We start from the raw sequence: 27081 nt of genomic DNA, 5'->3' as shown, positions 1-27081 counted from the left end.
TGCAACAGAAATGTGTACGAAAATTGATCACAAGGCTCTAGGTGTTCAAAAACAATGATCCCGACTGAGAAATCATTACAATTAGTATTGGTATGCAAGTAGTCAAAATAACATAAGCATATTACAAACTATGGTTATAACTAGATATAAAAAGTGAAATTTAACCCGTGAGATGGATCAGGCTGTAAACTGCCCAATTCTGTCGCTGTTCAGGGCGCCACTTGTAACCACCCTCAATCCCTGGTGGACCGAACAAAGGGGGCGAATGTGGGAATAAAAGACAAGAGACAAGAGAGTATATTTGAAAGAAGGGGTCAAGGGGCACCTTGCCTCTAGTGGACAAGGGCCCTGAACTTTACACAGCCCTCCATATTTATTGGTAAAAGAGCTAGAGCTTTACACAGCCCTCTGTATTTACTGGTAAAAGAGATCTTGAGAAGGGGGGTGATTGCCGGGTAATCGGCAGTCGGTTTGGTTCACAGCAGGCTTGCGAGACTGCATCCTTTGAACAACAGGCGCTAGATTTCCCAGTAGATAACTTCAAGGACCCCAACGCCAGGGAGTGACCGCCCTCAGCAAACCTTCTGGCAGCAGGCGCAGTCATGAGTTTTACTCACATCCTACATTCATGATAAACAGTTTGCTGTTTGGTCATATAGCCTCCAGCGGAATGCTGACTTGGTCACGATCCCTTTGGCCTTTTTGGCTCCCAACATCAGGCTATTTTTTTTTTTTTTCCGTCAGTTCATAGATTCAGCACCGGTGCTGTTCTTATTTTTCGTATTTATAGATCAAAACACCAAGGAAAACCCGTGCCCGTAATTAAGCAGATGGCACCAGGAGTTCTGCCACTTGACTCTGAGCCCTTCTGAAGACTTCATCAGCCGGAGCTTGACAGGTTCTCCTTCACATGTGGCTGAAGCCAGAAGAGAAGCCTCCCGGCCTGCAGGCAGCTTCATGGGTGGCATGTGGCGGTGGCCTCCTCAGCCTTGATGGTGGCACTCGGGGCTGTCCTCTGGCAGAGCCCTCACCAGGCAGCAGCTGACGAGGAGACCCAGATGATGAAGCTCTAGGCCTTGTGACTGTGTTTGGAAGGTATTTGCATCTGTGCAGCTCAGCGTGAGGGGCAGATGGGCTGAGCCACACCCTGGCAGCCTGGGGTGGTGGTCTGATTCTTGCTGTCCTCAAGCTCACGCTCCAGTCTCACCATGCATGGCTCCCAGCCCCTCCCTTGGCCCCGGGGGGACCCTCCGGTGAGCATCACCGCCTACTCTTCAGCACACCCTCTGTGCCCTGCACTTTGCTTTCCACGTCGAGGGCCATTTGCCTTCTTAAGGTGAGTTTGTTTGTGGTAAATGCTTTCAGTTTTTGTGTGAGTATGTCTTTGTTTCACTCTTATCCTTGAAAGACAGTTTTATCCCAGCACTTTAAAGCTACTTTTGGTTTCCATAGTTCCTACTAAGAAGGGAGCTGTCCGTGGAATCGCCTTTCCTTAGGGATAAATCTGTTTTCCTCCTGGATTCTTTCATGGTTTTCTTATCTGCTTTGAGTGCCACAGTTTACCCAGATGTGTCAGGCACAGGTATCTTTGTCTGTATCCCGCTAGGGACTTGTATTTCTTCAGTCCTTAGACTGGTAAGTTAAACCCATTCTGGAAAATTCTCAGCCATCCATTTTTTGAATATCTTCTTTTTTCATTCTCTTCTGGAACTCAGTCGAATGTTAGATCTTCTCACCCCTCTCTCTTCTTTTCTTATTTTTTGCAGAGATGGGGCCTCACTCTGTTGCTCAGACTGGTCTTGAACTGCTTGACTCAAATAATCCACCCACACTGGCCTCTCAAAGTGCTGGGGTTACAGGCCTGAGCACTGCAGCCAGCCTGTCTTCTTTGTCTTGTTTCCTAGTCTCATGCTACCATGATTATTTCTCCAGATCTCTCTGTAGCTCACAAATTCTGTAATGTATTGTTTAACCCTTCCGTTAAGTTTTTTAAAACTGCAGTATAGGCTGGGCGCAGTGGCTCACGCCTGTAATCCCAGCACTTTGGGAGGCTGAGGTGGGTGGATCACAAGGTCAGGAGATTGAGACCACCCTGGCTAACATGGTGAAACCTCGTCTCTACTAAAAATACAAAAAAAATTAGCTGGGCATGGTGGCGGACACCTGTGGTCCCAGCTACTTGGGAGGCTGAGGCAGGAAAATGACGTGAACCCAGGAGGCGGAGCTTGCAGTGAGCCGATATTGCGCCACTGCACTCCAGCCTGGGTGACAGAGCCAGACTCCGTCTCAAACAAACAAACAAACAAACAAAACTGCAGTATAATTTACATACAGACCAAGTTGCTGTTTCTGATGCATACTTCAGTTTTGATCAATGCACACAGCCATGTAACAACCATCAGCATCAAGATACAGAATCTTTCCACAGCCCCCCAGAATTCCCTCTTGCCCCTTTGAAAGTCAATCCTTCCACCGCCCCAGCCCCTCGTGATCACAGAGCTCTTCTCTGTCGCTATAGTGTTGCCTTTTCCAGAATGTCATATAAAAACAAAAACTGCAGCCTTCTAAGTGTGGCTTCTTTCACTCTGCATAAGACATTTTAGGCTTATCCCCGCTGCCCCCAGCATCAGTGGCCCAGCTCTGTCTCCTGCTGAGTGCTGTTTTATGGAACCAGTGGGCTGCCGTTTGTTTACCCATTAGCCAGTTGAAGAGCGTCTGGGTTGCTTCCAGTTTTAGGTAAATGAATAAAGCTGCTGTGAACACTTGCATCATTTTTCTTTTTTTTTTTTTGAGACAGAGTCTCGCTCTGTCGCCCAGGCTGGAGTGCAGTGGCGTGATCTCGGCTCACTGCAAGCTCCGCCTCCCAGGTTCACGCCATTCTCCTGCCTCAGCCTCTCCGAGTAGCTGGGACTACAGGTGCCCGCCACCATGCCCGGCTAATTTTTTTTTGTATTTTTAGTAGAGATGGGGTTTCACTGTGGTCTCGATCTCCTGACCTCGTGATCCGCCTGCCTCGGCCTCCCAAAGTGCTGGGATTACAAGCGTGAGCCACCGCGCCCGGCCTCACTTGCATCATTTTTCATTGTGGTTACAGTATTTGGTTATTGTGTGGACATATGTCTTCATTTCTCTGGTGTAAAGAACGAGGGGCAAGATTGCTGGGTCATACAGTAAATGATTGTTTTATTTTATAAGAAACTGCCAAACTGATTCCAGAGGGCTCCAATATCTTGTGGTCCCACCAACAAGGTATGAGAATTTCTGTTGTTCCACACCCTCACTAACACTTGGTTTTGGTCTTGTCTTTTTTTTTTTAAGGCATTCTCACGGGTGTGCAGTAGTTTCTCATTGTGATTTTGATTTGCATTTCCCAGAGGACAGTGCTTATTTGCCACCTAGAGAGCTTCTTTGGTGGAGTGTCTGCTCAAATCTGTTGCCCACTTTACAAAATAAGTTGTTTTTGTATTAGTAAGCTTTGACAGTTTTTTGTATGTTCTGGTTACATGTCCTTAATCAGCTACATGACTGGCAAAGGTTTTCTCCCGGTAACTTGTCTTTTCATTCTCTAAACAATGGTTTTCATATAGCAAGAAGGTTTAATTTTATTAAAGTATGACTTGCCAATTTTTTCCTTTTATAGGCTCTATTTTTGGTGTCATATCTAAGAAGTGTTTACTTAACCTATAGCCACAAAACATTTTTCCTATGTTTCATAGTTTTGAATTTTATATTTGGGTCTATGATCCATTGAGTTAATTTTCTATGGGGTGTGAGGTAGGGATCAAGATTACTTCCATTAAGTTTTGAATTTCAGTTATTACATTTTTCATTTTTAAAGGTTCTATTTGGTTCATTTATTATCTGCTTAGCCTCTGATAATCTCTTGCTTCTTATTCATGCTTTTTAGCTTCTCCTTTGTTTCTTGAAACACATTAAACATATTTGCATTTCCTGTTCTAACATCTGAGTCTTTGCAGGTGTGGTTCTTTTGGCCACCACTTCTGAGGCCCCTTCTCTTGTGTGTGCTGTGATTTTCCACTATGAGCTTATAGTCTAGGGTTCCTGCTGGCTGGAATTCCTTGAGGCCTGGGTTGGGGGTTACTCCTGCGAGGATGTACATTTCTTTCTACCAGAGGCCTGGGGGCAGTATAGCTCCAGATATGCTTGCAATTAAAAGTCACAGTTTGCAGTTCTTTTGAACATGTAAATAATATGAACTTTGGCCCTACACCTGTGGTGGAGAGTGCTAGCCGGGGGCCATAAATTTATAGGAGAGACTTTTTAAAGATGTTCCATCCACAGCCATGGGCAAGTGAGATACTGTTCCTGCAGTGAAGCTTAGAGTAGTAGTTTGCCCACTTCATCATTTCCTGGTAGTGTTTGCTGTATCCCTTTGTGAGCCCAGCCTTATATGGGGGTCTCCAATTTGGTTCTGCCCTTCCCTGGGCCCAAGGCTTCTCCAGACTGCTCCCCAAACTCACCTCAAAGTTCTAGGTCATCTGGGTCCATGGGGACCCAGGCCATAGAGTGTTTTTAGCACAGACCTACCTCCTCAGACTTCAGCCCTCGCCTGGTTTCTAGACTCGCTATCCTGCAGACTCATTCACGGTTTTATATATTTTATCTGGCACTTTTTGAAAATCTGGCATTTTTAGATGTTTTGTTGAGATAGATTTTCAGGTTCTCTCATCTACCATATTACCAGAAATAGAAGTCCTTGTCAGAGTGATTTTTCACAGAAATCATTGTAAATATTTTTGAAAAATTATACTGTACAGCAAAGCAAGCTCTCCCCTAGAGAGCAAATATATGTAAAAATTACAGGGTCAGAGTTCCTTGACACTCGGCCCCTCCCCACCTCCAGGAGCCCATGCAGGGAGCCTCTTCAGCTCTGCTTATCGGCTGCCTCCAAAAGGAAGGGGCGGAGTCCAGCCCCACTCTGGCCTAAGGGGCCTGAACAATGAGCGTGAGATGCAGCTCCCACAAAGCCGAGCGGCCACTTACCTTCTGCTGTGCAGCAGTGGGCCTGGGGCGGCCGAGGGCTGCACAGCTTTTTGCCGCTGGTAGTGTTTCAGCTTTCGGAGCTGCTGCATGTGCAGAGGCTGCACAGCCAATCTGGCCCCCTGTGGTGACAGCACAGAGACAGCATACAGGACACACGAAACGCACATGGACAAGGATCTGCATCTCACACTCGTCATTGCCGCTGATTTGCTCAGAGGAGTAAACTGCATGGCAATGACAGTAAAGGAAATGCCTGCTGCCTTAAAAAGGAGAAATAACGCCCATGCCGCACCTCCCCTTAATAGAGGCAAGCAGCTCTCGCCGGCGGGTACAGCGGCCTCTGCTCTATTTGCTTAAAAGGGGGAGGTGCAAGGAATGAGGCTGTAATTAGGCATCTTCAAAAATTAACACATGGCAGAACAACTCAGCAACTTCTAGAATGAGAAATTTAGAAAGGTTTGATGCAACTCACTCAAGTGAGTTGTTTCGAGTTTGGTGAGGCGAAGGTGGCTGCCTACCTGCCGCTTTCTGCAGCTGCCTTATCACAACACGGATCCCGTTGCGTTGATGGAAGCGCTGTGACCCTGGCTGACAACACCACAACTGCCAAGACAGACACCACAGGAGGCCTGGCCAGAGCAACCTGGGCCATCTGGGACGTCAGTGCTGACATCAGTCTTGGGCCTTGCAGGTGGGAGGTGGAAACTCGAGTCTAAATAACAAGAAACAAGGATCGCACATGCCCTGCCCTGTCACACCGTGTTATCCTTCCTCAGGGACTGGAATCATCAACCCGCCTCAGGTATTAAAAACAAAGATGAGGCCGGGCATGGTGGCTCACGCCTATAATCCCAGCACTTTGGGAGGCTGAGGTGGGCGGATCACCTGAGATCAGGAGTTTGAGACCAGCCTGGCCAACATGGTGAAACCCGGTCTCTACTAAAAATACAAAATTAGCCGGGCGTGGTGGTGCATGCCTGTAATCCCAGCTACTGGGGAGGCTGACGCAGGAGAATCACTTGAACCCAGGAGGGGAAGGTTGTAATGAGCCAAGATCAGGCCATTGCACTCCAGCCCGGGCAACAAGAGTGAAAATCCTTCTCAAAAAAAAAAAAAGCAATGATGACTGAACGCTTACGAGCCGGGCTACCTGGAGATTGGCCATGGTGTGCCCATCAGCAGGGCTCTGGGCCTCGGGGCCGTGACCGTGGGGAGCTGGGGGCTGTGCTGTGGTAGGGGGGTGATGGCTGCACTTGCACTTGTGTGGTTGGCTGTGCCCCGGGCAGGGCCAGCGGTGGTGGGGGTGGTGGGAGCAGCTGCAGTTTCTGCTTCTGGAGTCTAATCAAGTGCTCCTGAAGATACAGATAATACTCATGTGTTTCCTTAGCTGGCAAGCTCACTTATGCAAATCTGGAAGTTTATGTCTTTCTTCACTCATGCTTTTAAAAAGACTGTCAACAGATGTACAGCTAATCAGATATAGATGCTGCCACCAGGTATCTCTGGTATCACGGGTTTGCTTTCAGGAGCCACGTGGTTCTAATGGCACATCCTGACTGGCCCTCAGCCCCCACAAATTCGTGCTGGCAGCTCCCTCCCACGCACAGGACACAACACACACTCTTGCACATGACACACAAGGCTCATGCGGAGATGCGCCATCCTCAGAAACACCTGCACACAAGGCTGGCCTTGGGCTGGCCTCAGGGAACTTGGGATTTGGGGAGGTTCCCACCATTCTTTGACCCACAGCCCCTCATCCTCTGGGCCTGTGCCACCTTCTCCCTGCGTTCTGAGTCCTCACCACACAGCCCCGAGCTTCCTGAATGCACTGCACTGCTCCCTGTCATGTGCATGTGTGCGCTACTCCTGCTGCCGTGACTTTCCCTCCTCCGTAACCATCCAGGAACTTCCTATTTGCTCTGAAGACTCAGCATGACCTCCGTTCTCCCAGGGTCAGGCACTCCTTTCTTTGTGCCTGCAGCACCTTCCCTGTGCTTTCTGATACTCACCACCAGAACTGTGAGTTCCTAGGGGCATGTGTTGGTTTTACACTTTGAGTAGGTGATTAAAAATGGACGGATGGATGGATGGGTAGATAAGAAGATGGGTGGATGGATGGGTAGATGGATGGACAGATGAGTAGGTGGATAGATGGATGGCTGGATGGGTGGATGGATGGATGAATGAATGGATGGGATGGCTGGCTGAGTGGGTGGGTGTGTGGGTAGATGGATGGATATATAGATGGGTGGGTCAGTGGGTGAATGGATGAGTAGATAGAAGGATAGGTGGATGGATGGATGGATGGATGGATGAATGGATGGATAGAAAAGTAGATGGGTAGATGAATGGATAGATGGATGGGTGGACGGGTGGGTGGGTGGATGGACAAGTTGGTAGGTGGATAGGTGGATGGGTGGGTGAGTGGATGAATGGAGGGACAGATGAGTAGGTGGACAGGTAGGTGGGTGAATGGATGGATGGACAGACAGACAGGTGGGTAGATAGATGGATGAATGGGTGGGTGGGTGAGTGAATGAGTAGAAAAGCACTGGGACTATAGGTATGAGCCACTGCACCTGGTATATGTATTTTAAATTTAGCCATTAAATTTGAAAGATAAAGGATATAAAGTGGATGTTTAAAATATTTTTCTTTTCTTTTTTTTTTTTTTTTGAGACAGAGTCTCACTCTGTCGCCCAGGCTGGAGTGCAGCAGTGCGATCTCGGCTCACTGCAACCTCCACCTCCCAGGTCCAAGCGATTCTCCTGCCTCAGCCTCCCGAGTAGCTGGGACTATAGGTGCATGCCACCACGCCCAGCTAAGTTTATTTTTAGTAGAGATGGGGTAAAATCTTTTTCTTAAATACAGCACAAACTCACATCATAGGGGTGCACCAAGTCACATTTCAGCTGGATGCCTGCATGTCAAAATCTCTGATTAGCCAAAGCCAATATTACCATCGACAGAATAAACTCTGTGACAGATGAATAAATCTGACATTTTATTTTTTAAATAATATTTTAAATTTAGGGGTCAAATTCATTTGTATCTGTGAAAAATTCCCAAACTAGTACTTTTTCTTAAAAGACTTGTCAACAACAGAATTAAACGCTGTCCTTGAAGATGATTTTGCTCAATGCTGTGAATGCCAGTCCATCCCAACACAGAGATCAGAATCAGCCTCTAATCTAATCTTCCCACCATGCTTATTACTTACATGTTTGGAAATACGTGTTAGCTCAAAAAAGATAAAATGGGCTTCCTAAAGTGTTCTACCACGGAGTCTCTCTTTATGTTTGTAGCAACTATTAATCTATTTCTGTATTTTATTATTAGAAAGTTCTTGACAATTATTTGTGTGTACAAAATTAACAGCTTTCACAATAATCATTCATTGTGCTACAGCCTTCTACCACTGCAACAACAGACACAGGTTCATATTTCAACTGACAGAACTTCTAAATATAAAAATCCCATAAGGGTTTTCTTTTTTTAATCCCAAGTCACCTGAATACACACCCACATCTAAAAGTGAATATTCTGGCCAGGCACAGTGGCTCACACCTGTAATCCCAGCCCTTTGGGAGGGTGAGACGGGCAGATCACCTGAGATCGGGAGCTCAAGACCAGCCTGGCCAACATGGTAAAACCCCGTCTCTACTAAAAATACAAAAAATTAGTTGGGCCTGGTGGCACATGCCTGTAGTCCCAGCTACCGAGGAGGCTCAGACAGGAGAATCGCTTGAACCCAGGAGGTGGAGGTTGCAGTGAGCTGAGATCACACTGTGGTACTCCAAAGCCTGGGTGACAAAATGAGACTGTCTCCAAAAAAAAAAAAAAAAAAGTGAACATTCAGAAACTCATCATTGTAAATAATATGGCTTATTTATATTATAGGTACATAGTCCCTTATCCAAAATCCTTAGGGCCACACAGGGTTTGGAATTCAGACTATTTCAGAGAAGTAAAGTAATGATATAAGTCAAATAAGCACTGGGAATGTGTTGGGGATGGAGTCTGGCACCCATGAACAAACACACTGACGCTTCCACAGCAAGAGCACCCAGACACACTCACCCACCAGGACCGCGGGGCTGGCCTGGCCTCAGTGTGGGTCAGGTTTGCTGAAAATGAGTGAGCAACACTGAGTGAGCAAAACCTTTCTGCTGTCTGAGCTTTCAGAGTTTTAGAATTGCAGATAAAGGGTTTGAATCCAAGGGACGCTGTCCTACTGATCAGACATGGCGTAACCTGCCCCATCACAGGACTCAGAGGACAGTCGAGGTGCCCGGTTCCCACACGGCAAAGCCAAAAGGCAGGTCCGGGCAGAAAAACCAAAGGCAAGACCACACGTTTCTGTTTTGATTTGAAGTCATCCTGAGAAAATTCGATTTTGAAATTGACCCTTTCTGGGTGTTCCCAAAGATCGTGACTAGATCTGTCCTCTCTGGAGGGAGACCAGAGGGAAATGCTGAGGAGACTGGAGACCGGAGCCCCCGTCAAGGACACGGGCACCCTGAAGCCCCTCACCCGGAACATGAAGTTCTGACGTCACAAAGAAAACACTCACCACGTCGCTTTCATTTTCCAGTGGAGCACTTGCTTCAAAGATGCTGGAATCTTTACCTACAAAGGCATAATTCATACCGTTTTCAAGGCTTCAGTCTCATTGTGCCATGTCACAAAGCACAGGAGCATAACGATGAATTCTAACAGTTCGCCTGGCAGTGGGCTGTAACATGACGACTGTTTGAATAAGTACATAATATTAACTTAGTTGGTTACCTCTTTTTGAATATTTATTCAAATTTAATGTCTTTTTTGTTTCTCTTGAAATTCAATTTGCAGCTTAATTTCTACTATCTAAAAGATAATCTACTATCTAAAAGAAAATCATGAATTAAAATATAAAATCATTACCTCCCGAGTGAAAACTTGAGGGCAAATTGTAGAGGAAACGTGTGTTTACCCGCGCAGTACCCGACCAGGGACGCTCGATTTCCCTGGTGGTAGAGGCGCTGTCTGCCTCCACCTGCTCGGCTCCTCCCTCCCGGCCCCGGCCTCCCTGCACGTCCTGTCCTGCAGCTGCCGGGCCACAGCTCTGACCATCTGAAGACAATCGCCGCATTGTCTGTGAGGGTCTCCACGCACACAGTAATATGGAAACATCTTGTTTTTTACAAGATATACTTATTTAATTCTGGCGAATTCCAAGGAAAGTCTATTATTTCCATTTTTAGTATCCATTCATGATACTGCTTCAATCAACAATTCTAATAATATTCAATAATAAAAAGTAAAATGAATATTCCCCTAGAAAATATCCCTTTACTGTCAGCCACAGACACTTTTTTTTTTTTTTTTTGAGACGGAGTTTCGCTCTTATTGCCCAGGCTGGAGTGCAATGGCACGATCTCAGCTCACCACAACCTCCGCCTCCCGGGTTCAAGCAATGCTCCCGCCTCAGCCTCCCAAGTAGCTGAGATTACAGGCACATACCACCACACCCGGCTAATTTTTGTATTTTTAGTAGAGACGGGGTTTCACCATGTTGGTTAGGCTCTTCTCCAACTCCTGACCTCATGATCCGCCCGCCTCGGCCTCCCAAAGTGCTGGGATTACAGGCATGAGCCACCGTGCCCAGCCGACACCTATGTTAATGGGCAATAAAGTCCAGATGAAACATGAACCACAATTATCACAGGGCTTTCTATGCAAACATAATTCAAGATAATCCTTCTGAATTTAGACTGTGCCATGGCCAGACATGAAATGCCAGTTGGTATGAAATTGTCCACATGGCCGGGGGTGGTGGCTCATGCCTGTAATCCCAGCACTTTGGGAGGCCAAGGCAGATGGATCACTCTGAGGTCAGAAGTTCGAGATCAGCCTGGCCAACATGGCAAAACCCCATCTCTACTAAAAATACAAAAAATTAGCTGGGCGTGGTGGCAGGTGCCTGTAATCCTCACTACTCAGGAGGCTGAGGCAGGAGAGTCAATTTAACCTGGGAGGCGGAAGTTGTAGTGAGCCGAGATTGAGCCACTGAACTCCAGCTTGAGTGACAGAGTGAGACTCTGTCTCAAAAAAAAGACTTACAGTCAGGTAAAGTCTCAGAGTTAGTGATGAAAACTCAAACATTAAATTGACCATATTACATTTAGACATTTCCTTTTACACAATATAATTAATTCGTCAATTCTCTTTCACGATGTGATTTCCGCAAAGTACTATTCCAACCCACCTTCTTCACAGAGGCCACCTCCCTCCTCTCCTGGGCAAAGTCTGTGGACATCCACTGCATCTCCTCCAGCAGACAGTCCCAGTGGGACTTGGGCCGTGGGGCCTCCTGCAGCTTCGGCAGACGCTTCTGGGACCACAGACCTGCTTTCCTCAGCTCCGCAATGCGCTGATGCACCTGGTTCTCCTGAAAGACAGGAGCAGCCCATCAGCTGTGAAGACAGAGACTCCAGCCCCTTTGTCACGGGCTCAGATTAAGGACCTGAATGAGGGAAGGTGGTTTCCTGGTGGTCCCCAGTGCAGACCACACTGGGTGCTGGTGGGGGGACCTGCAGTTCCCAGAGGCTGTGCACACACCCCAGATGCCCCCTGCTCTAGAATCTGAGTAGGCTGGTGCCAAAGAATCACCAGAGAAGCAGCCATGGCCAATTTTTCAGATGCCTTTACCGTCTGCCATATTATATTGAGAAACATTCCAACTTCTAATTTAAACAGCTTGTAGCAAAAGCAACTTCTTCCGCAGATAACTGAGCTCTCTCACCAGCTTGATCTGCTCTGCAATCTTGTCCTAAGGGCTCTCCCGTGGCCATAGGGCTTGGTGGGGGGATGGGGTGGGGCAGGTGGTGCTATACTCTGGGCTCTGGACACCGTGGCCATAGCCACACCTGCAGGTCTGAATGCACCTGGAGAGGCAGCTTTGTGACTTGCTGGGGGGGTGCCACTTGTCTGTACGGAGCAGATGGAAAGGGGTGCTGCTGGCCAGGCGCGGTGGCTCACGCCTGTAATCCCAGCACTTTGGGAGGCAGAGGCAGGCGGATCACGAGGTCAGGAGATCGAGACCATCCTGGCTAACACAGTGAAACCCCGTCTCTACTAAAAATACAAAAAATTAGCCGGGCGTGGTGGCGGGCGCCTGTAGTCCCAGCTACTCAGGAGGCTGAGGCAGGAGAATGGCGTGAACCCAGGAGGCCAAGCTTTCAGTGAGCCAAGATCGTGCCACTACACTCCAGCCTGGGCGACAGAGTGAGACTCCGCCTAAAAAAAAAAAAAAGAAAAAGAAAAAAAAGAAAGGGGTGCTGCCCGCAGGAGCCGAGGGCAGACGAGGTGACAGGGGCAGAGTGTTTACAACAACTGGTTACCCTTAAGGGCAGCAAGCAACCCGTCATTAACACATTCAGTTCTCAATTCCACTAAAACCGGCTGACTTAACGGCCCTCACCAGTTCATCAGAAGTGCTTAGTAGGGGAAAAACACTGAACAAGTTAGACCTAGTCCTTTACACTCACTGGAAACACAGATTCCTGGGGAAGCACAGACCACCGAGAATATTCTGGCACGGCAGCCCATATGGGTCAGGACTCAGCCCGTGCCTGGGTTTAGAGGGCAGCCCCTTTGGGTACCTGGGATGGTGCCGCAGGCGGAGGCTGGCGGGCCTGGGGAGCTCCCTGTGGGGAGGTGGAGCACAAGCTAAACAGCCTGCCTGGTGGCGCCCAGAGCTGGCCTGGCAGGAAAAGTGGCGGCGCTGCGATTGTCTGCTGGGTCCTTCCCTGGACAGAGAGCTGTGCTTGTGGCTCTGTCGCCTGCTGCTGGGAGACCTGCAAAGACGCTGCAGCGCGGACCCCGGCCGGGGCAGCCTCCGGGGCAGCTGCGGCAGTGGGGTGTGCAAGCTGGCGGCGTTCTGCACGGGAGGCCCCGTGGAGGGGTCGTACTGCTGCTGCCTCTGTCTCTGTCCAGCGAGCTGCGCGGCCTGCGGCGTGGGGGGCATTCCTCCTGCAAATGCAAAGAAAGTCAAGCCCAGCTCTCCCAGTGTCTCAAAGCAAAACAGAGACGTGACCTTAAGAAATCAGGGAGTAGCCGGGCGCGGTGGCTCACGCTTGTAATCCCAGCACTTTGGGAGGCCGAGGCGGGTGGATCACGAGGTCAGGAGACCGAGACCAAGGTGAAACCCCGTCTCTACTAAAAATACAAAAAATTAGCCGGGCGCGGTGGCGGACGCCTGTAGTCCCAGCTACTCGGAGAGGCTGAGGCAGGAGAATGGCGTGAACCCGGGAGGCGGAGCTTGCAGTGAGCCGAGATCGCGCCACTACACTCCAGCCTGGGCGACAGAGCGAGACTCCGTCTCAAAAAAAAAAAAAAAAAAAAAAAAAAGAAATCAGGGAGTCCACTCCTCCCCAAACCGAATAATGTCCCAAGTGTCCCTTGACAGATGGTGGGTAAAGAGAATGAGGCCTTAGCGAGGAAGGAAATCCTGCCACGTGCCACCGCGTGCATGAGCCCCGAGGACCTTCCGCTGAGTGACACGAGCCAGACACAGAGGGGCAGATCCTGCCTGTCCCACTGACATGGGGTCCCTGGAGCACTCAGAGCCATGGGGACAGCAAGCGGACGGGGGGTGCCCAGCGGAGGGGCGGGGCATCCGTGTTTCACGGGGGCAGCGTTTCCGTTTGGGAAGCTGGAAATCTTCTGGCGGTGGACGCAGGTGACAGCTGCACAGCAACGTGAATGTGCTTCATGCCACTGAGCTGTGACTTAAAATGGTAAAACAAAAGCCAACCAGAAAAACTCCAAGGAGTAACATTTGAATCATTATTATTATTTTAGAAATAAGGGCTCACTCCATCACCCAGGCTGCCATGCAGTGGAGCAATCACAGCCTTGTCTCTGCAGCCTTGACCCCTGTGCTCAAAGCGATCCTTGTGCCTCAGCCTCCCGAGTAGCTGGGATTACAGGCGCGCGCCATCACGCCCGGCTAATTTTTGTATGTTTTGTAGAGACGTGTTGGCCAGGCTGGTCTCAAACTCCTGACTTCAGGTGATCCGCCCACCTAGGCCTCCCAAAGTGCTGGGATTCCAGGCTGAGCCGCCGCAACCTTCAAACACAGGTTTTAAAAAATCATTTTTACAGTAGTTGTTTCAGTCCTAAAAATAGCCAATATAAAAGATTTGATTTTACATTTTACAACCAAAAAAGATAGAAATCTCTAGAACCTAGGCAGTGGCTAAGCTATCAATTTGGCCCCATCATTCCTTTTCAGGCCCATGGTCCTGAAGGGACCTCCTTCCTCCCACTCGAGAGAACTCTCAGCAGCAGATGAGGGCGGCCAATGCCATGGCCTGTGATTGGAGGGTGCCTGCCTCTGGCTGCCCTGTGATTGGAGGACGCCCACCTCTGTGCTGCCCTGTGATTGGAGGGTGCCTGTCTCTGGCTGCCCTGTGATTGGAGGGCGTCAGCCTGTGACTGGAGGGAGCCCTCCCCTGCGCTGGCCTGTGACTGGAGGGTGCCCGCCTCTGTGCTGGCCTTTGATTGGAGTGCGCCCGCCTCTGCGCTGGCCTGTGATTGGAGGGTTCCCGCCTCTGGGCGCGCTTTTCCTCCTCTGGTGATCTGCAACCGCACACCTCACATCACAGCCCCCACCTTGCCTCACCGCCCCCACGCGGGGAGAAGGCGATAGCCGTGCCCTTTACTCTGGGGGCTCTGTGCTCCTGGATGGTGACTCCCCAGGCCCAGCCCAGCTGCCCGCCCCGCAGCTGCAGTGCTCCTGGCTCACATCCTGCTCAGCAGCTGCAGCCTGAAGGCCTCGACGACCACCTGCCTCGGGGCGTGCACGTGGTGCAGCCTCTGCCACCAACCCTCCTCAGGCGGCGCGGTCAGAAGCGCCCACTCTGTTCTAGCAGCGGTGCAGCTTCTGCACCTCAGCACCGTCTGCGAGGGACTCTGCCTTGAGGACACCGGACCACCTTCCCTGACCACCTTCTGTCCCGAGGGCAGAGCGGAGCGCGGGGCACGCCAGGCCCTGCCTTCCCCAGGGAGGCACAGACACAGGCGACCTGACGGGAGTGGGCGCTCTGAGGACCAGGGAGAGCAAACAGGGCGGCACAGGGCGGGCGCCAGGGCGGCAAAGGCCTCTCCGAGGTGGGCCGTGGAGTCAAGACCTGAATAAAGAGAAGGGAGCAGTCGGGAGCTGGTACGGGCAAAGGCAGGGGGTGGCGGTCACGCATCTCTGCGTACTCGCGCCCCGCCACTTGCGAGTCTCTGTAAATATCTGCTGAAGGAGGGCATCGATGTGACTCATCATCATGGACCGGTTTCCCGGGTCTCTAGGCACAGACTGATACGCACGTACGTATACATATTCTAATACCGGTATTTTCTGATGTGTTTTCCTTGAAAACTACGGTGTATTCTATAAGCAATGCAAACTTGCAAAAATTAAATACAAAAAACAATAGATGCTGGCGAGGACGTGGAGAACAGGGAACACTGTACACTGTTGGTGGGAGTGTAAATTAGCATAGCCTCTATGGAAAATAGAATGGAGGTTCCTCCAAAAACTAAAAATACAACTACCGTCCAATCCAGTAGTCCCACTCCTGGGTGTATATCCAAAGGGAAATAAATCATTCTACTGAAGTGCTACCTGCGCTCGCATGTTTACTGCAACACAATTCACAACAGCAAAGACACGGAATCAACCTAAGTGCCCATCAACAGACAACTGGATAAGAAGATGTGCTGCACATATACACAGTGGAATACTGTCCAGCCATAAAAAAGAATGCAACCGTCCTTCGCAGCAACATGGATGCAAACAGAGGCCATCATCCCAAGTGAAACAACTCAGACACAGAAAGACAAACACTGCACATTCACACCCATAAGCGGGAGCTAACTCACACGTCCACACAGATGTACGGTGTGGAATGAGAGACGCTGGAGACTTGGAAGGGTACAGGGTGAGGGGAGGGTAGATGCTGGGAAATTACTTAGTGGGTATGATTACATTATTCCGATAACAGATGCACTGAAAGCCCAGACTTCGCCACTACGAAGTATGTCCATGCAACAAAACTGCTCCTGTACCCCATAAGTTTATAGCGAAAAAGTTGGATATGTTAAAAAAAATTAAAGCTTGCCATTAAACTTATAGAATATTCATTTTTTAGTATGGTATTAACTGACATGTGCTTACAACATGGTGCCGTGCTAAGCACCTTACAGATATAACAGTCCTCCGAACAGACTTGAAAAGTGTAATTATCACTATTGCTCCCATTTTACAGATGAGACAACTGAGAGGGGTGAGGTGACGCCACATGGCCACATCCCCAGAGCCAGCAAGGACAGGGCTGAGCACACCGCAGCCCGCACTCCAAGCATCACAGCATGGGCCCCACAGAGCAAACAACAGTGCATGTGAAGAGAGCCTGAGATCACCATAGAGAAAAAGAGAATGCTTCTACTTGGAAAAAGCTAGGAACATACATGAAAACTCTTGATAGTTTGGTTTTTAATCACCTGTAGGAGAAACTGTGAGTCCGCACAGACACCGCCAGCCTGTGCCCAGGTCTGGGTCAATAAACAGGTGCAAGGGCTCACTCTGCCCAGGAACAATCAACAGATGACAGAGTGTGCAGTAGCTTCAGAGCTTCAGAGCTTTTGGCTCCCGGCTCCCACAGCCCACTCCTGGACTAGTACCTGCCAGGTGCTTTGTCACACAGATACTTTGTGCTGTCGGCATTAACTGCTGGAGAGGAACACCTGATGTCACCTCCAGGTGCTGTAAACCCATCCCAGGATGGCCCACTTGTAGGTGAGGCCTCTGACATCAAAGGAGAATCTGTGACATCAAATCCAATCACAGCACAGTGAGCCAGGTTTCACCTTCAAAGTTCATGCTGGTGAAGTTATCCCTGGTGCAGAACACGGAAATAGCACAGAACGCACTGTGGGCAGGACATCCTCTCTCTGATCCTCACCAGGAAGGGAGGCAGTCTCAGGCCGGGGTGGGACCAAGCTCTTGAGACACCCATCTTGCTTTGCTCTGAGTCCATGCCCACTGCCGAGTGGCCTGCTCCCAGGGATCCTGCTATCAAGGCGGGTGGCTGGACAGTGAGTTCCGGGACACTCACATGCCAGATTCTGATGTGCCTGGTTGGCATGGGGAAGCTCCTGGGCACAGAGCTGAGGCCCAGGCCCTGCCACTACATGAGTGCCCATGGCCTCCCCAGGCCCGCTCCCATGCCTCCAGCTCAAGGCACTAAGTGGCCAAAATGATGGCTGAGTGTAAAGTCACTTTGCTCTAAGCAAGAACTGAGAGGAGGCACAGGGGTGACCCCGTGAGCCCACAGAAGCCATTTGGTACATATTTGTTGACTTACTTAAAATGAAAAAAGTTGGAAAATACACTGCTAGAAGGCTTGCACGGTTTCCTTTTTGTTTGCAGGCTGGCTTCATGCTGGGTGACTGCTACATACCTGTGGGCACCAGTGTTCACTGCCTCTTAGATGCTTCCATTTTTATGGAATTCACATCTCCAGGTACTGGAGTCCCCATATATATTTGCTATTAGAAGACAAAAATTATGGGAAGTATAAATGTGTGTTAACTTATATCACACTGATTTTAAAATAAGTATTTCTCCACTGTCTCTTCAATTTCTATGACAAAGAACATGATATCACAGCTTAGAGCTATTGGCCAGTGATCATAAACTCAAAAAAACCCCATATTAGCCTCTGAATTTGACAGAAAGGAACAAAAATAATCTTTTCATCATTTAGTGCTTTTCTGTGTACCACTTGCTAAAGGCAGCACAACAGAACCAGGCTTCAGAAGTAGTAGGTAGATAAGAAATCTAAGTCACAACTGTTAGCCAAAAGCAGAAGCCAGAATTAAAACACCAGAGGTATCCATGTGAAAACTAAATCTAGAGCTTAGAAAAATAGTTGTATAAACTAAGGCAAAAATGACAATGTCAAAATATTTGTGGAAAGAAATAAAACTCTAAGTCTATAATGTGTCTTCACCAAAAAACAGAAGGCTTATGTGGATTTGACAACAAACAAAATCTTAGTAACTGGAGAATAATGTGAAAAGAAAAATGTCTAAATGTTTACTGAGTAGAAAGCAGACTTAGGTTTTATAAAATTCACCATACATGAAAATGCGTTGTACTCTCAACTCTAACTGAAATGAGGACAAAGCCACATAGGCCCCTGCAGAGGTGTCCCACACACAAGCACTGGAGCTGCTCTAGGCATTGCTTTCCATCTGTTTGCTTGGGAGAAGTTGTAATAAACCTTTCCCCCAACAAGCGCAGACCCTCAGGCCTTGCCTCATCATCTGGGGGACTGCGTCCTGCATCTGTGACAGTCACTTCCGGGACACATCTCCTGGCATGGGTCCTCAGGGACAGCCTCAGAATCAACTCCTCAGAGTGATCTGCAGCATCTGTAAATACACTGATTGCTATTTTTGGGATATTGGGATATGAAATGTATATGTATTGATTCTCAGGCATTTTTATCATATAAAACAACATTTGTTTCAATATCCTCGTATATGAGCCCTTCCTCGAGCAAAATGTTAAGTTTCAGAGACCAAAATAGAATGGAGATTTGGCCGGGCGTGGTAGCTCATGTCTGTAATCCCAGCACTTTGGGAGGCCGAGATGGGCAGATTACTTGAGCTCAGGAATTCGAGACCAGCTCGGGCAACATGGTGAAATCCCATCTCTACAAAAAAAATACAAAAATTAGCCTGCTCTTCCTACGGTGAACAACTGGAGGACTGCTAAGCCTCAGTCTGGGGCCAAGCTGAGCACATGACAGAGAGTGCCTCTGTCCAGAGTGTCCCCAGAGGGCACCCTCCCATGGCACGCACAGCACCTAGCCCACCTGCATCTGCATCTCCCTAATTGGCCTGCACGGCTTGGTTGAGAAGTAAATGCATGCAGAGCTCCGCCTCCATTGTATTCTTGCCAGAAATGTTCAGCCTAAGTCAGCAGTGAGAAACGGAACACCCAGGCTGTGATAGCCTCTGCAGAGCAACTGGCCTTCAAAACATCAGTGTCGGGAGAGAAAGAAAAGCAGACCCAGGCAGGAACATGCCTCGAGAGGTGTGGATACTGGTAAGCCTGACAGGAGGGCTGTGGTCACGTGGGACATGTTCTTTTTTTTTTTTTTTTTTTTTTTGAGATGGAGTCTCGCTCTGTCGCCCAGGCTGGAGTGCAGTGGCGCGATCTCGGCTCACTGCAAGCTCCGCCTCCTGGGTTCACGCCATTCTCCTGCCTCAGCCTCTCCGAGTAGCTGGGACTACAGGCGCCCGCCACGACGCCCGGCTAATTTTTTGTATTTTTAGTAGAGACGGGGTTTCACCGTGGTCTCGATCTCCTGACCTCGTGATCCGCCCGCCTCGGCCTCCCAAAGTGCTAGGATTACAAGCGTGAGCCACCGCGCCCGGCCTAGGGACATGTTCTTGTTGGGAGATAGACCACAAAGGATCCAGGGGTAAACAATCGTGACTGTAACAACTTTAAAATGTGTGGAGATAGACAGACAGGTAGAACATCTACATGCGGCAAAATATTAACAACTGGTGAGTTTACCATTCGCTCTACTGCTCTTTCAACATTTTCAATAATTGAAATTTTTCACAATAAGAAATTGGAAAAAAGAGCCAGCCATGGTGGCTCATGCCTGTAATCCCAGCACTTTGGGAGGCTGAGGCAGGCAGATCACTTGGGGTCAGGAGTTCGAGACTAGCCTGGCCAACATGGTGAAACCCCCTCTGTGCTAAAATACAAAAATTAGCCAGGCATGGCGGCACATACCTATAATCTCAGCTACTCGGGAGGCTGAGACATGAGAATTGCTTGAACCTGGGAGGTAGAGATTGCAGTGAGCCGAGATCACACCACTACGCTACAGCCTGGGTGAGAGAGGGAGACTCTGTCGCAAAAGAATATATAAATAAAGAAATTGGAGAAAAGAAAATTGACACTGCTCATAGCCAGTTTGTTTGGAGAATCACACTGAACTCAACCTGTCTTCTCAACATTAAGAACATGACGTGAGAAGAGTAGGGTAGAGCAGCCCTGTGTTCTGTCTGGGTCCTTGCGCTTGCTGGGGCCAGGCCAGAGGTGCCAGCCCTGCCGGCCACAGGTGCAGCACACTGGGCCACCCCACAGCCTGCATCCTGCTCCCAGGAGCCCGTGCATCCCTCCACACTCTTCCTATGGGATTCCGCATATGTCACCAATGCCATTTGTTACTCTGAGTTAAAGTTGTTTTTTCAAATGCTGCCTCCCTCACTAGTCAATTTTGAACCATCAACAGTGCCAGCTGATTAACAGATTAAAACTCTAAATGTCCTTTTTTTTTTTTTTTTTTTTTTTTTTTTGAGATGGAGTCTCGCTCTCATTGCCCAGGCTGGAGTGCAGTGGCACAATCTTGGCTCACTGCAACCTCCGCCTCCTAGATTCAAGTGATTCTGTTGCCTCAGCCTCCCAAGTAGCTGGGATTACAGGTGCCCGCCACAAAGCCCGGCTAATTTTTGCATTTTTAGTAGAGATGGGGTTTCAACATGTTGGCCAGGCTGATCTCAAACTCCTGACATCAGGTAATCTGCCCGCCTCAGCCTCCCAAAGTGCTGAGATTACAGCTGTGAGCCACTGTGCCCAGCCAACTCTGAATGTCTTTAGCCATATGTACATGCATAGCCAGTAATATTTTTCTATTACATTATAAAGCATACAGCACACCTATTAGGGTGGCCACTATTAAAAAAATGTACAAGCGTTGGCAAGAAAACTTCCAAGCAAGAAAACCCTCGTTCTTGCTGGTGGGATGTAAACTGGTGCAGCTATTGTGAAAATGGCATGGACTTTCCTAAACAGTTAAACACAGAGTTACTGTGTGACCCAGCAATTTCACTCTGGGTATATGCCCCAGAGAACTGAAAGCAGGACCTTGAAGAGATACCTGTACGCCTGTCTTCAGGGCAGCACTGTTCACAATAGCTGAAATGTGGAAGCAACCCAAGTGTCCACCAAGAGATGGATCAACACATGCAGTCCACCCATCCCATGGAGTAGGATTCAGCCTTCAAAACGAAGGAAATTCTGTTACAGGCTACAGTGTGGATGCACTCTGAAGACACGATGCTGAGTTCAGACAGAAAAGGACAAACACTGTATGATTCCACTTACTTAGGTCGCTGGAGAAGTGCATTCCAATCTGCAGAGACAGACAGTACAGTGGTGGGTGCCAGGGGCTGGGGGAGGGGGAATGGGGAGTTAGCATTTCATAGGGGCAGAGTTTCAGTCTGAGAAGATGAAAATGTTCTGGAGATGGATGCTGGTGATGGCCACACAACAATATGAAGGTGCTTCATGCCACCGAACTGTACACTTAAAAATGGGTAAAATGGGAACTGTTATGTATATTTTAACATAATTTTTAAAACATGTTTTTAAGTATATAGAAATGTTGACTGGGTGCAGTGGCTCACACCTATAATCCCAGTATTTTGGGAGGCTGAGGCGGCGGATCACCTGAGGTCAGGAGTTCGAGACCAGCCTGGGCAACATGGTGAAACCCCATCTCTACTTAATACAAAAAATTTAGCCGGGTATGGTGGCTCGTGCCTGTAATCCCAGCTACTCAGGAGGCTGACGCAGGAGAACTGCTTGAACCCGGGAGGCGGAGGTTGCAGTGAACTGAGATTGCACCCTGCACTCCAGCCTGGGCAATAGAGCAGGATTCCATCAAAAAGAAAGAAAGAAAGATAGGAAGAGAGGAGAGGAGAGGAGAGGGGAGGGGAGGGGAGTGGAGGGGAGGGGAGGGGAGAGGAGGGGAGAGGAGGGGAGAGGAGAGAGGTAACTGAGTTGCAGATTCCAGGAACTTCCTTGTATTCTGAAATCTAAAATCATTGTTTTTTGCTACTCATCCCCTAGAATATGTTTAAAGAACAAAATCAACTCCCTATAGCAAGAAAATAATGTAGAAAATCTGTTTGTTTAAAAGCAGACAAAGGGGAAAAAAAAAGAGAAACGTCCAAAGAGGCCACAATCGTACAGAAGCAATGAAAAATGCAAATATATCAGAAAAGCAAATGCAAATGAAAAACATTCCAGCAGAAAAGTTAACAGAACTAATGATCAGAGACAAACACTTTTTAATTTCAGTAACAGGAGGGAAAAATAACAGCATCCATGCATTAAAACTAAGAGCCTTCACAAAGACGTCTCAAGATGTATTTTGAACAACAGAGGACAGGCTCTTGGGACACCTCTGGGTCCTGCCTCAGAACATCGAGTCCTCAAATCCGAGTGAGGAAAGTCTGGGGAGCTGCATTGTGGAGCCATCAGAAAGTACCTGGGGCGGCTGCTGCTGGGCTGGAAAAGCCGCAGAAGTCCTCGGGGATAGCTGGGTTGCTATGGCAACAGGAGTCCCAGGCTGCCCATGCTTTCTGGCCACAACCTTTACCTGAGAGGGAATATTCAAACAGAAGGGAGGAAGAAGGGAAAATAATGTTTTGTTTTTTTTTTTTTGAGACGGAGTCTCGCTCTGTCGCCCAGGCTAGAGTGCAATGGGCGCGATCTCGGCTCACTGCAAGCTCCACCTCCTGGGTTCACGCCATTCTCCTGCCTCAGCCTCCCGAGTAGCTGGGACTACAGGCGTGTGCCACCTCGCCCGGCTAATTTTTTGTATTTTCAGTAGAAACGGGGTTTCACCGTGTTAGCCAGGATTGTCTCGATCTCCTGACCTCATGATCCGCCCGCCTCGGCCTCCCAAAGTGCTGGGATTACAGGCGTGAGCCACCGCGCCCGGCCGGAAAATAATGTTTAAGCTTTGCAAAGTTGATCACCACCTGCACATCCCATGCAGCTGGCGGCCTCAGCCGCTAATAGAGGGGCACGGAGACACTTGGCTCGCTGATGCAATTTAAGGCCTCATAGGGCTGGAAAGAACAAATCTGGCCCTAGGCACTGAAGCTTTGTTTGAAGCCCAGTTTAAACCTCAATCTGTGGCTGGCAGGTAGCCACGGTCAGGCTACACAGGCCGTGTCCACACAGCTTCACGCAGGAGCCCAGTGGTAGTGTCAGAGGGTGGCCGACCCCTCACGGCAGGGGCTGCAGATGCCTGAGGAGGCCACGGTGGGGCATGGGGAAGAATGACAAAAAACACTCCCACTGAAAATGTGTCATTTCTTAAAAACACACTTTGATAAAACAGAAAGACAAGTTAATCTGCATCTCCATAATGACAGCTTCTTAGAGTAAGCAAACCAAAGAATCTTTCCAGATACATTAACTGCTTCACGTCCAGGCTATTCAAATGGGAATACCCTTGAAATTAAATGAACTCAAAGTCAAACGGCACTTTACAGCTTAAAATCATAGAGAGAAATACAAGAAAATAGAAACTGGTTCTTACTTCTGGCTGACAGGTCTAAAAAAAAAAAAGGAAAAGAAAAAGAAACTGGTTCTTCTGGCTAAATATGTCCAGAAGGCTAAATATAAACAAGCACATATAATCATAGATAATCAAAACCAAACCTTAATTATTTGTCAGTACCCTGGAATAAATTAACACTTTAAAAATAATAAATCAGTAAATCTTATGTTTTGTATATGTTACCACAATTAAATGTTTTCTTTCTTCTTTTTTTTTTTTTTTTTTGAGATGGAGTCTCACTCTGTGGCCCAGGCTGGAGTGCAGTGGCGCGATCTCGGCTCACTGCAAGCTCTGCCTCCCGGGTTCACACCATTCTCCTGCCTCAGCCTCCCGAGTAGCTGGGACTACAGGCGCCTGCCACCACGCCCGGCTAATTTTTGGTATTTTTAGTAGAGACGGGGTTTCACCATGTTAGCCAAGATGGTCTCGATCTCCTGACCTCGTGATCCGCCTGCCTCGGCCTCCCAAAGTGCTGGGATTACAGGCGTGAGCCACCGCGCCCGGCCCACAATTAAATGTTTTAAAGAAATCAAATAGCGGCCGGGCATGGTGGCTCACGCCTGTAATCTCAACGCTTTGTGAGGCCGAGGCAGGTGGATCACGAGGTCAGCACCAATTCCCCAAGTAAAAAACCCATAGGCAAATGTACCTAATTAGATTAAATAATTTGGATGAATTCAATACTTACTAGCCCCCAAATATTTTATAGCTCTAATGAAGTTTGGTAACAGGGATCATGTTACAGAGTCGACCTAAATACACAACAAGCAGCTGGAATGTGAGCAATATTACACAGAGGAAAATATTCACAAAAAACCCAAATGTTAGTCAACTTCCTATATTTTCCTATAAAATGATGATAAAACATAGATTCCTAAGATGCTAGTCAGGTTCTATAAAAACTTATTTCTATCATTTAGAAGTAAACTTTAATACAATGATTAACTTACTCTTCATGTGACTATCAAAGCTGTCAGACTGCTTATCTGCAGTATTTCTTAACTGAATGCCATCATGACCTTTCTAAGGAGACCTTCAGCTGATCCCATAAGACCTGCAGGCTGTGGTACCTCAGCTGTGGCGTGCTTCAAGACGCTTCCGTGAAGATATTCTCCTCAACCTATGAATACCTTACAGGCAAGTTTCCTAGTTTCCACACATAGTAAATGTTTAAAATAACTGCTTTCTAATTTTATGGCATTATAGGGATAGGGCAGTTCATATGAAGTTAATTTTATAAATTTTATTGAGGATCCCCTTGGGGGTCAATTTACAAACAGTCTCCATGTATACTCTAAAAAAATTATTCTTTGTTGAAAGTTTTTACACACACATACATATACATGTGTGTTATACACTTAAACAGGCTAATTTGTATTGTTAATTTGAATAGTTCACGTTCTTCACTTATAATTATTTTATTTATTTATTGTCTTCTAAGAAAAAAGCTAGTAACTCCTCATATAATTGTGGATTTAAAAACTGCTCCCTAGGAGGCCAAGGTGGATAGATCACAAGGTCAGGAGTTCGAGACCAGCCTGGCCAACATGGTGAAACCCCGTCTCTACTAAAAATACAAAAAATTAGCCGGGTGTGCTGGTGGGTGCCTGTAATCCCAGCTACTTGGGAGGCTGAAGCAGGAGAATTGCTTGAACCAGGGAGGTGGAGGTTGCAGTGAGCCGAGATCATGCCACTGCACTCCAGCCGGGGCGACAGTGCGAGACTCCGTCTCAAAAGCAAAAAAAAAAAAAAACAAACAAAAAACTGCTCCCTTGAAATTCTATAAATAGGCCACACATGGTGGCTCATGCCTGTAATCCTAGCACTTTGGGAAGCTGAGGCGGGCTGATCACTTGAGGCCAGGAGTTCAAGACCAGCCTGGCCAATATGGTGAAACCCTGTCTCTACTAAAAATACAAAAACATTAGCCAGGCGTGGTGGCACATGCCTGTAATCCTAGCTACTCAGGAGGCTGAGGCATGAGAATTGCTTGAAACTGGGAGGCGTAGGTTGCAGTGAGCTGAGATCGCACCACTGCACTCCAGCCTGGGCGACAGAGCAAGACTTTGTCACAATAAAAAAAAAAAAAAAAAAGGAAAAAAATGAAATTCTATAAATTTTTGCTCTGTATATTCTGAGTCTAAGTTAGAGCTGTAACTTGTTCAGAAACTCTTGACATTGAGATGTGTGTTCAGGAACCTTGGAACCTTGGCTTTGAGCCCAGCCAGCCCTGACTGCAGGTGGCTGGCAAGGGTGGATTCTGGGGTTCTCATCTTGCACGGCACAACCATTTAGGAGCAGGCAAATGTGGTGGCATTCCAAGAAAGGTGCCAGGACGCTGCCGCCATGAGCACCTGCCACACAGGTGCCTGACTGAACACCACTGGAGTTTCCGTGCTGCTGGGGGTTCAGCCATGTGCCGGGATCCCTAGAACCACCCTCTGTAAACATGGGGAGCCTCTGAGAGACTTTAAACCACTACTCACAGCCACAGTGTGTTTTAAAAGTGAACTGCCTAGAACGCATGCTCTGAGATGGTAAGCTCTGCGTTGCACCTGCATGTCTAAGATGGTAAGCTCTGCGTTGCACCTGCACGCAGCGTAAGCCCTGACCTCTGCTTCCCATGACGAGAACCAAAACAGAGAACTGATACCTCATCATTAATGACTTCAAAGTGCTCCTCCTCCTCCTCTTCAATGTCCAAATCATTCTGCCTAAGATATGCTTGTAATAGGGTATAATGTTTCTTCTTGAAAGCTAAGAAATCCATCATGTTCCCTTGAAAGTGTTGCAAGAAAAACAGTTCAATCAAATACTCCTTGAAGACCTCCTTCAGAGCCTGCATCTCCTGGTAATGATAGTCCAGGCACTGCTTCCTCATCTGTGCCATCTCCGGAGAGGCTGGGGGAATCTCCTCTAACTTCTTGGGAGCCTTCTTCATTCCCGCGTTCCCCACAGACGTGAGTGGGAGGCTGGAAAGGCCTGGGGGCACGGCAGTCCTGGAAGGGCTGGTGGGCGGGGGTGGGGACGTCATCCCAAACCCCGCTGCGCCCCCAGCCCCAGGGAGCAGCACGCCGGGCGTCCTCTCGAAGCCCAGGGACCGGGGCAGCGGCGGCCCCTGCAGCACCTGCTGCTGCTGAACCAGCTGGCCCTGTATGATGCTGCTGATCTGTGGTGGCAAGTTAGCCGTGGTGATGTGGCTTGGGCTGGCCAGGGGCTGTAGGCCAGCCCCACCCGCGGCTGCAGGGCTCTGGGGTCCCAGGTGGTGGATGGTGCCCCCTGACTGTGTGTGTGGCTGGGAAGGTCTCCACTCTCGGACTGTGATGGGTGTACCCGGGTGCTGGAGCTGAACCTGGGCTCCCTGGGCGATCTGGGTGAGTCCTGACCCATCCTGAAACACAAAGTGTCCGCCACTGGATGGGCTCAAGCTGATCTGCCTCACCAGCACGCTGGCATCCACGAAGCCCCCCGTAGGGCTGCTGCTGCAGAGGCCCAGCCCAGGGCCAGGGGCACCTGCAGGCACATTCTGCAGGGCCTGCCCTGGCCCAGGGCTGGGCTGTGTGGGGCTCTGGGTCTGGACCTGCTGGGACAT

At 48.6% G+C, this 27081-nt stretch overlaps 1 protein-coding gene and 2 long non-coding RNA genes across 3 annotated transcripts in view; 1 reads left to right on the top strand and 2 right to left on the bottom strand.

Moving 5' to 3' along the window:
• Positions 1–145: 145 nt before the first annotated feature.
• Positions 146–24626, top strand: LOC134732077 (uncharacterized). Its single transcript, XR_010115011.1, has 3 exons — positions 146–1336; positions 16311–19159; positions 24518–24626. It is a non-coding gene; the product is annotated as an uncharacterized lncRNA (long non-coding RNA).
• Positions 3156–9718, bottom strand: LOC134732076 (uncharacterized). The gene is made up of 2 exons (XR_010115010.1): positions 9581–9718; positions 3156–6356 (listed from the first exon to the last, which is right to left on the bottom strand). It is a non-coding gene; the product is annotated as an uncharacterized lncRNA (long non-coding RNA).
• LOC129461007 (putative EP400-like protein) overlaps positions 9764–27081 on the bottom strand; it is a 37643-nt gene continuing 20325 nt past the window's right edge. Inside the window, 9 exon segments of the mRNA XM_063614787.1 lie at positions 9764–9834; positions 9837–9873; positions 9980–10032; positions 10035–10119; positions 11255–11437; positions 12651–13020; positions 21239–21303; positions 22407–22517; positions 26143–27080. Of these exon segments, the coding sequence (XP_063470857.1) occupies positions 9779–9834; positions 9837–9873; positions 9980–10032; positions 10035–10119; positions 11255–11437; positions 12651–13020; positions 21239–21303; positions 22407–22517; positions 26143–27080 (1898 nt within the window). The 3' untranslated portion in view covers positions 9764–9778.

This window comes from Symphalangus syndactylus, chromosome 13 (assembly GCF_028878055.3).
Source record: "Symphalangus syndactylus isolate Jambi chromosome 13, NHGRI_mSymSyn1-v2.1_pri, whole genome shotgun sequence".
NCBI classification, from domain to species: Eukaryota; Metazoa; Chordata; class Mammalia; order Primates; family Hylobatidae; genus Symphalangus; species Symphalangus syndactylus.
This window is presented reverse-complemented; position numbering and strand designations above follow the sequence as displayed.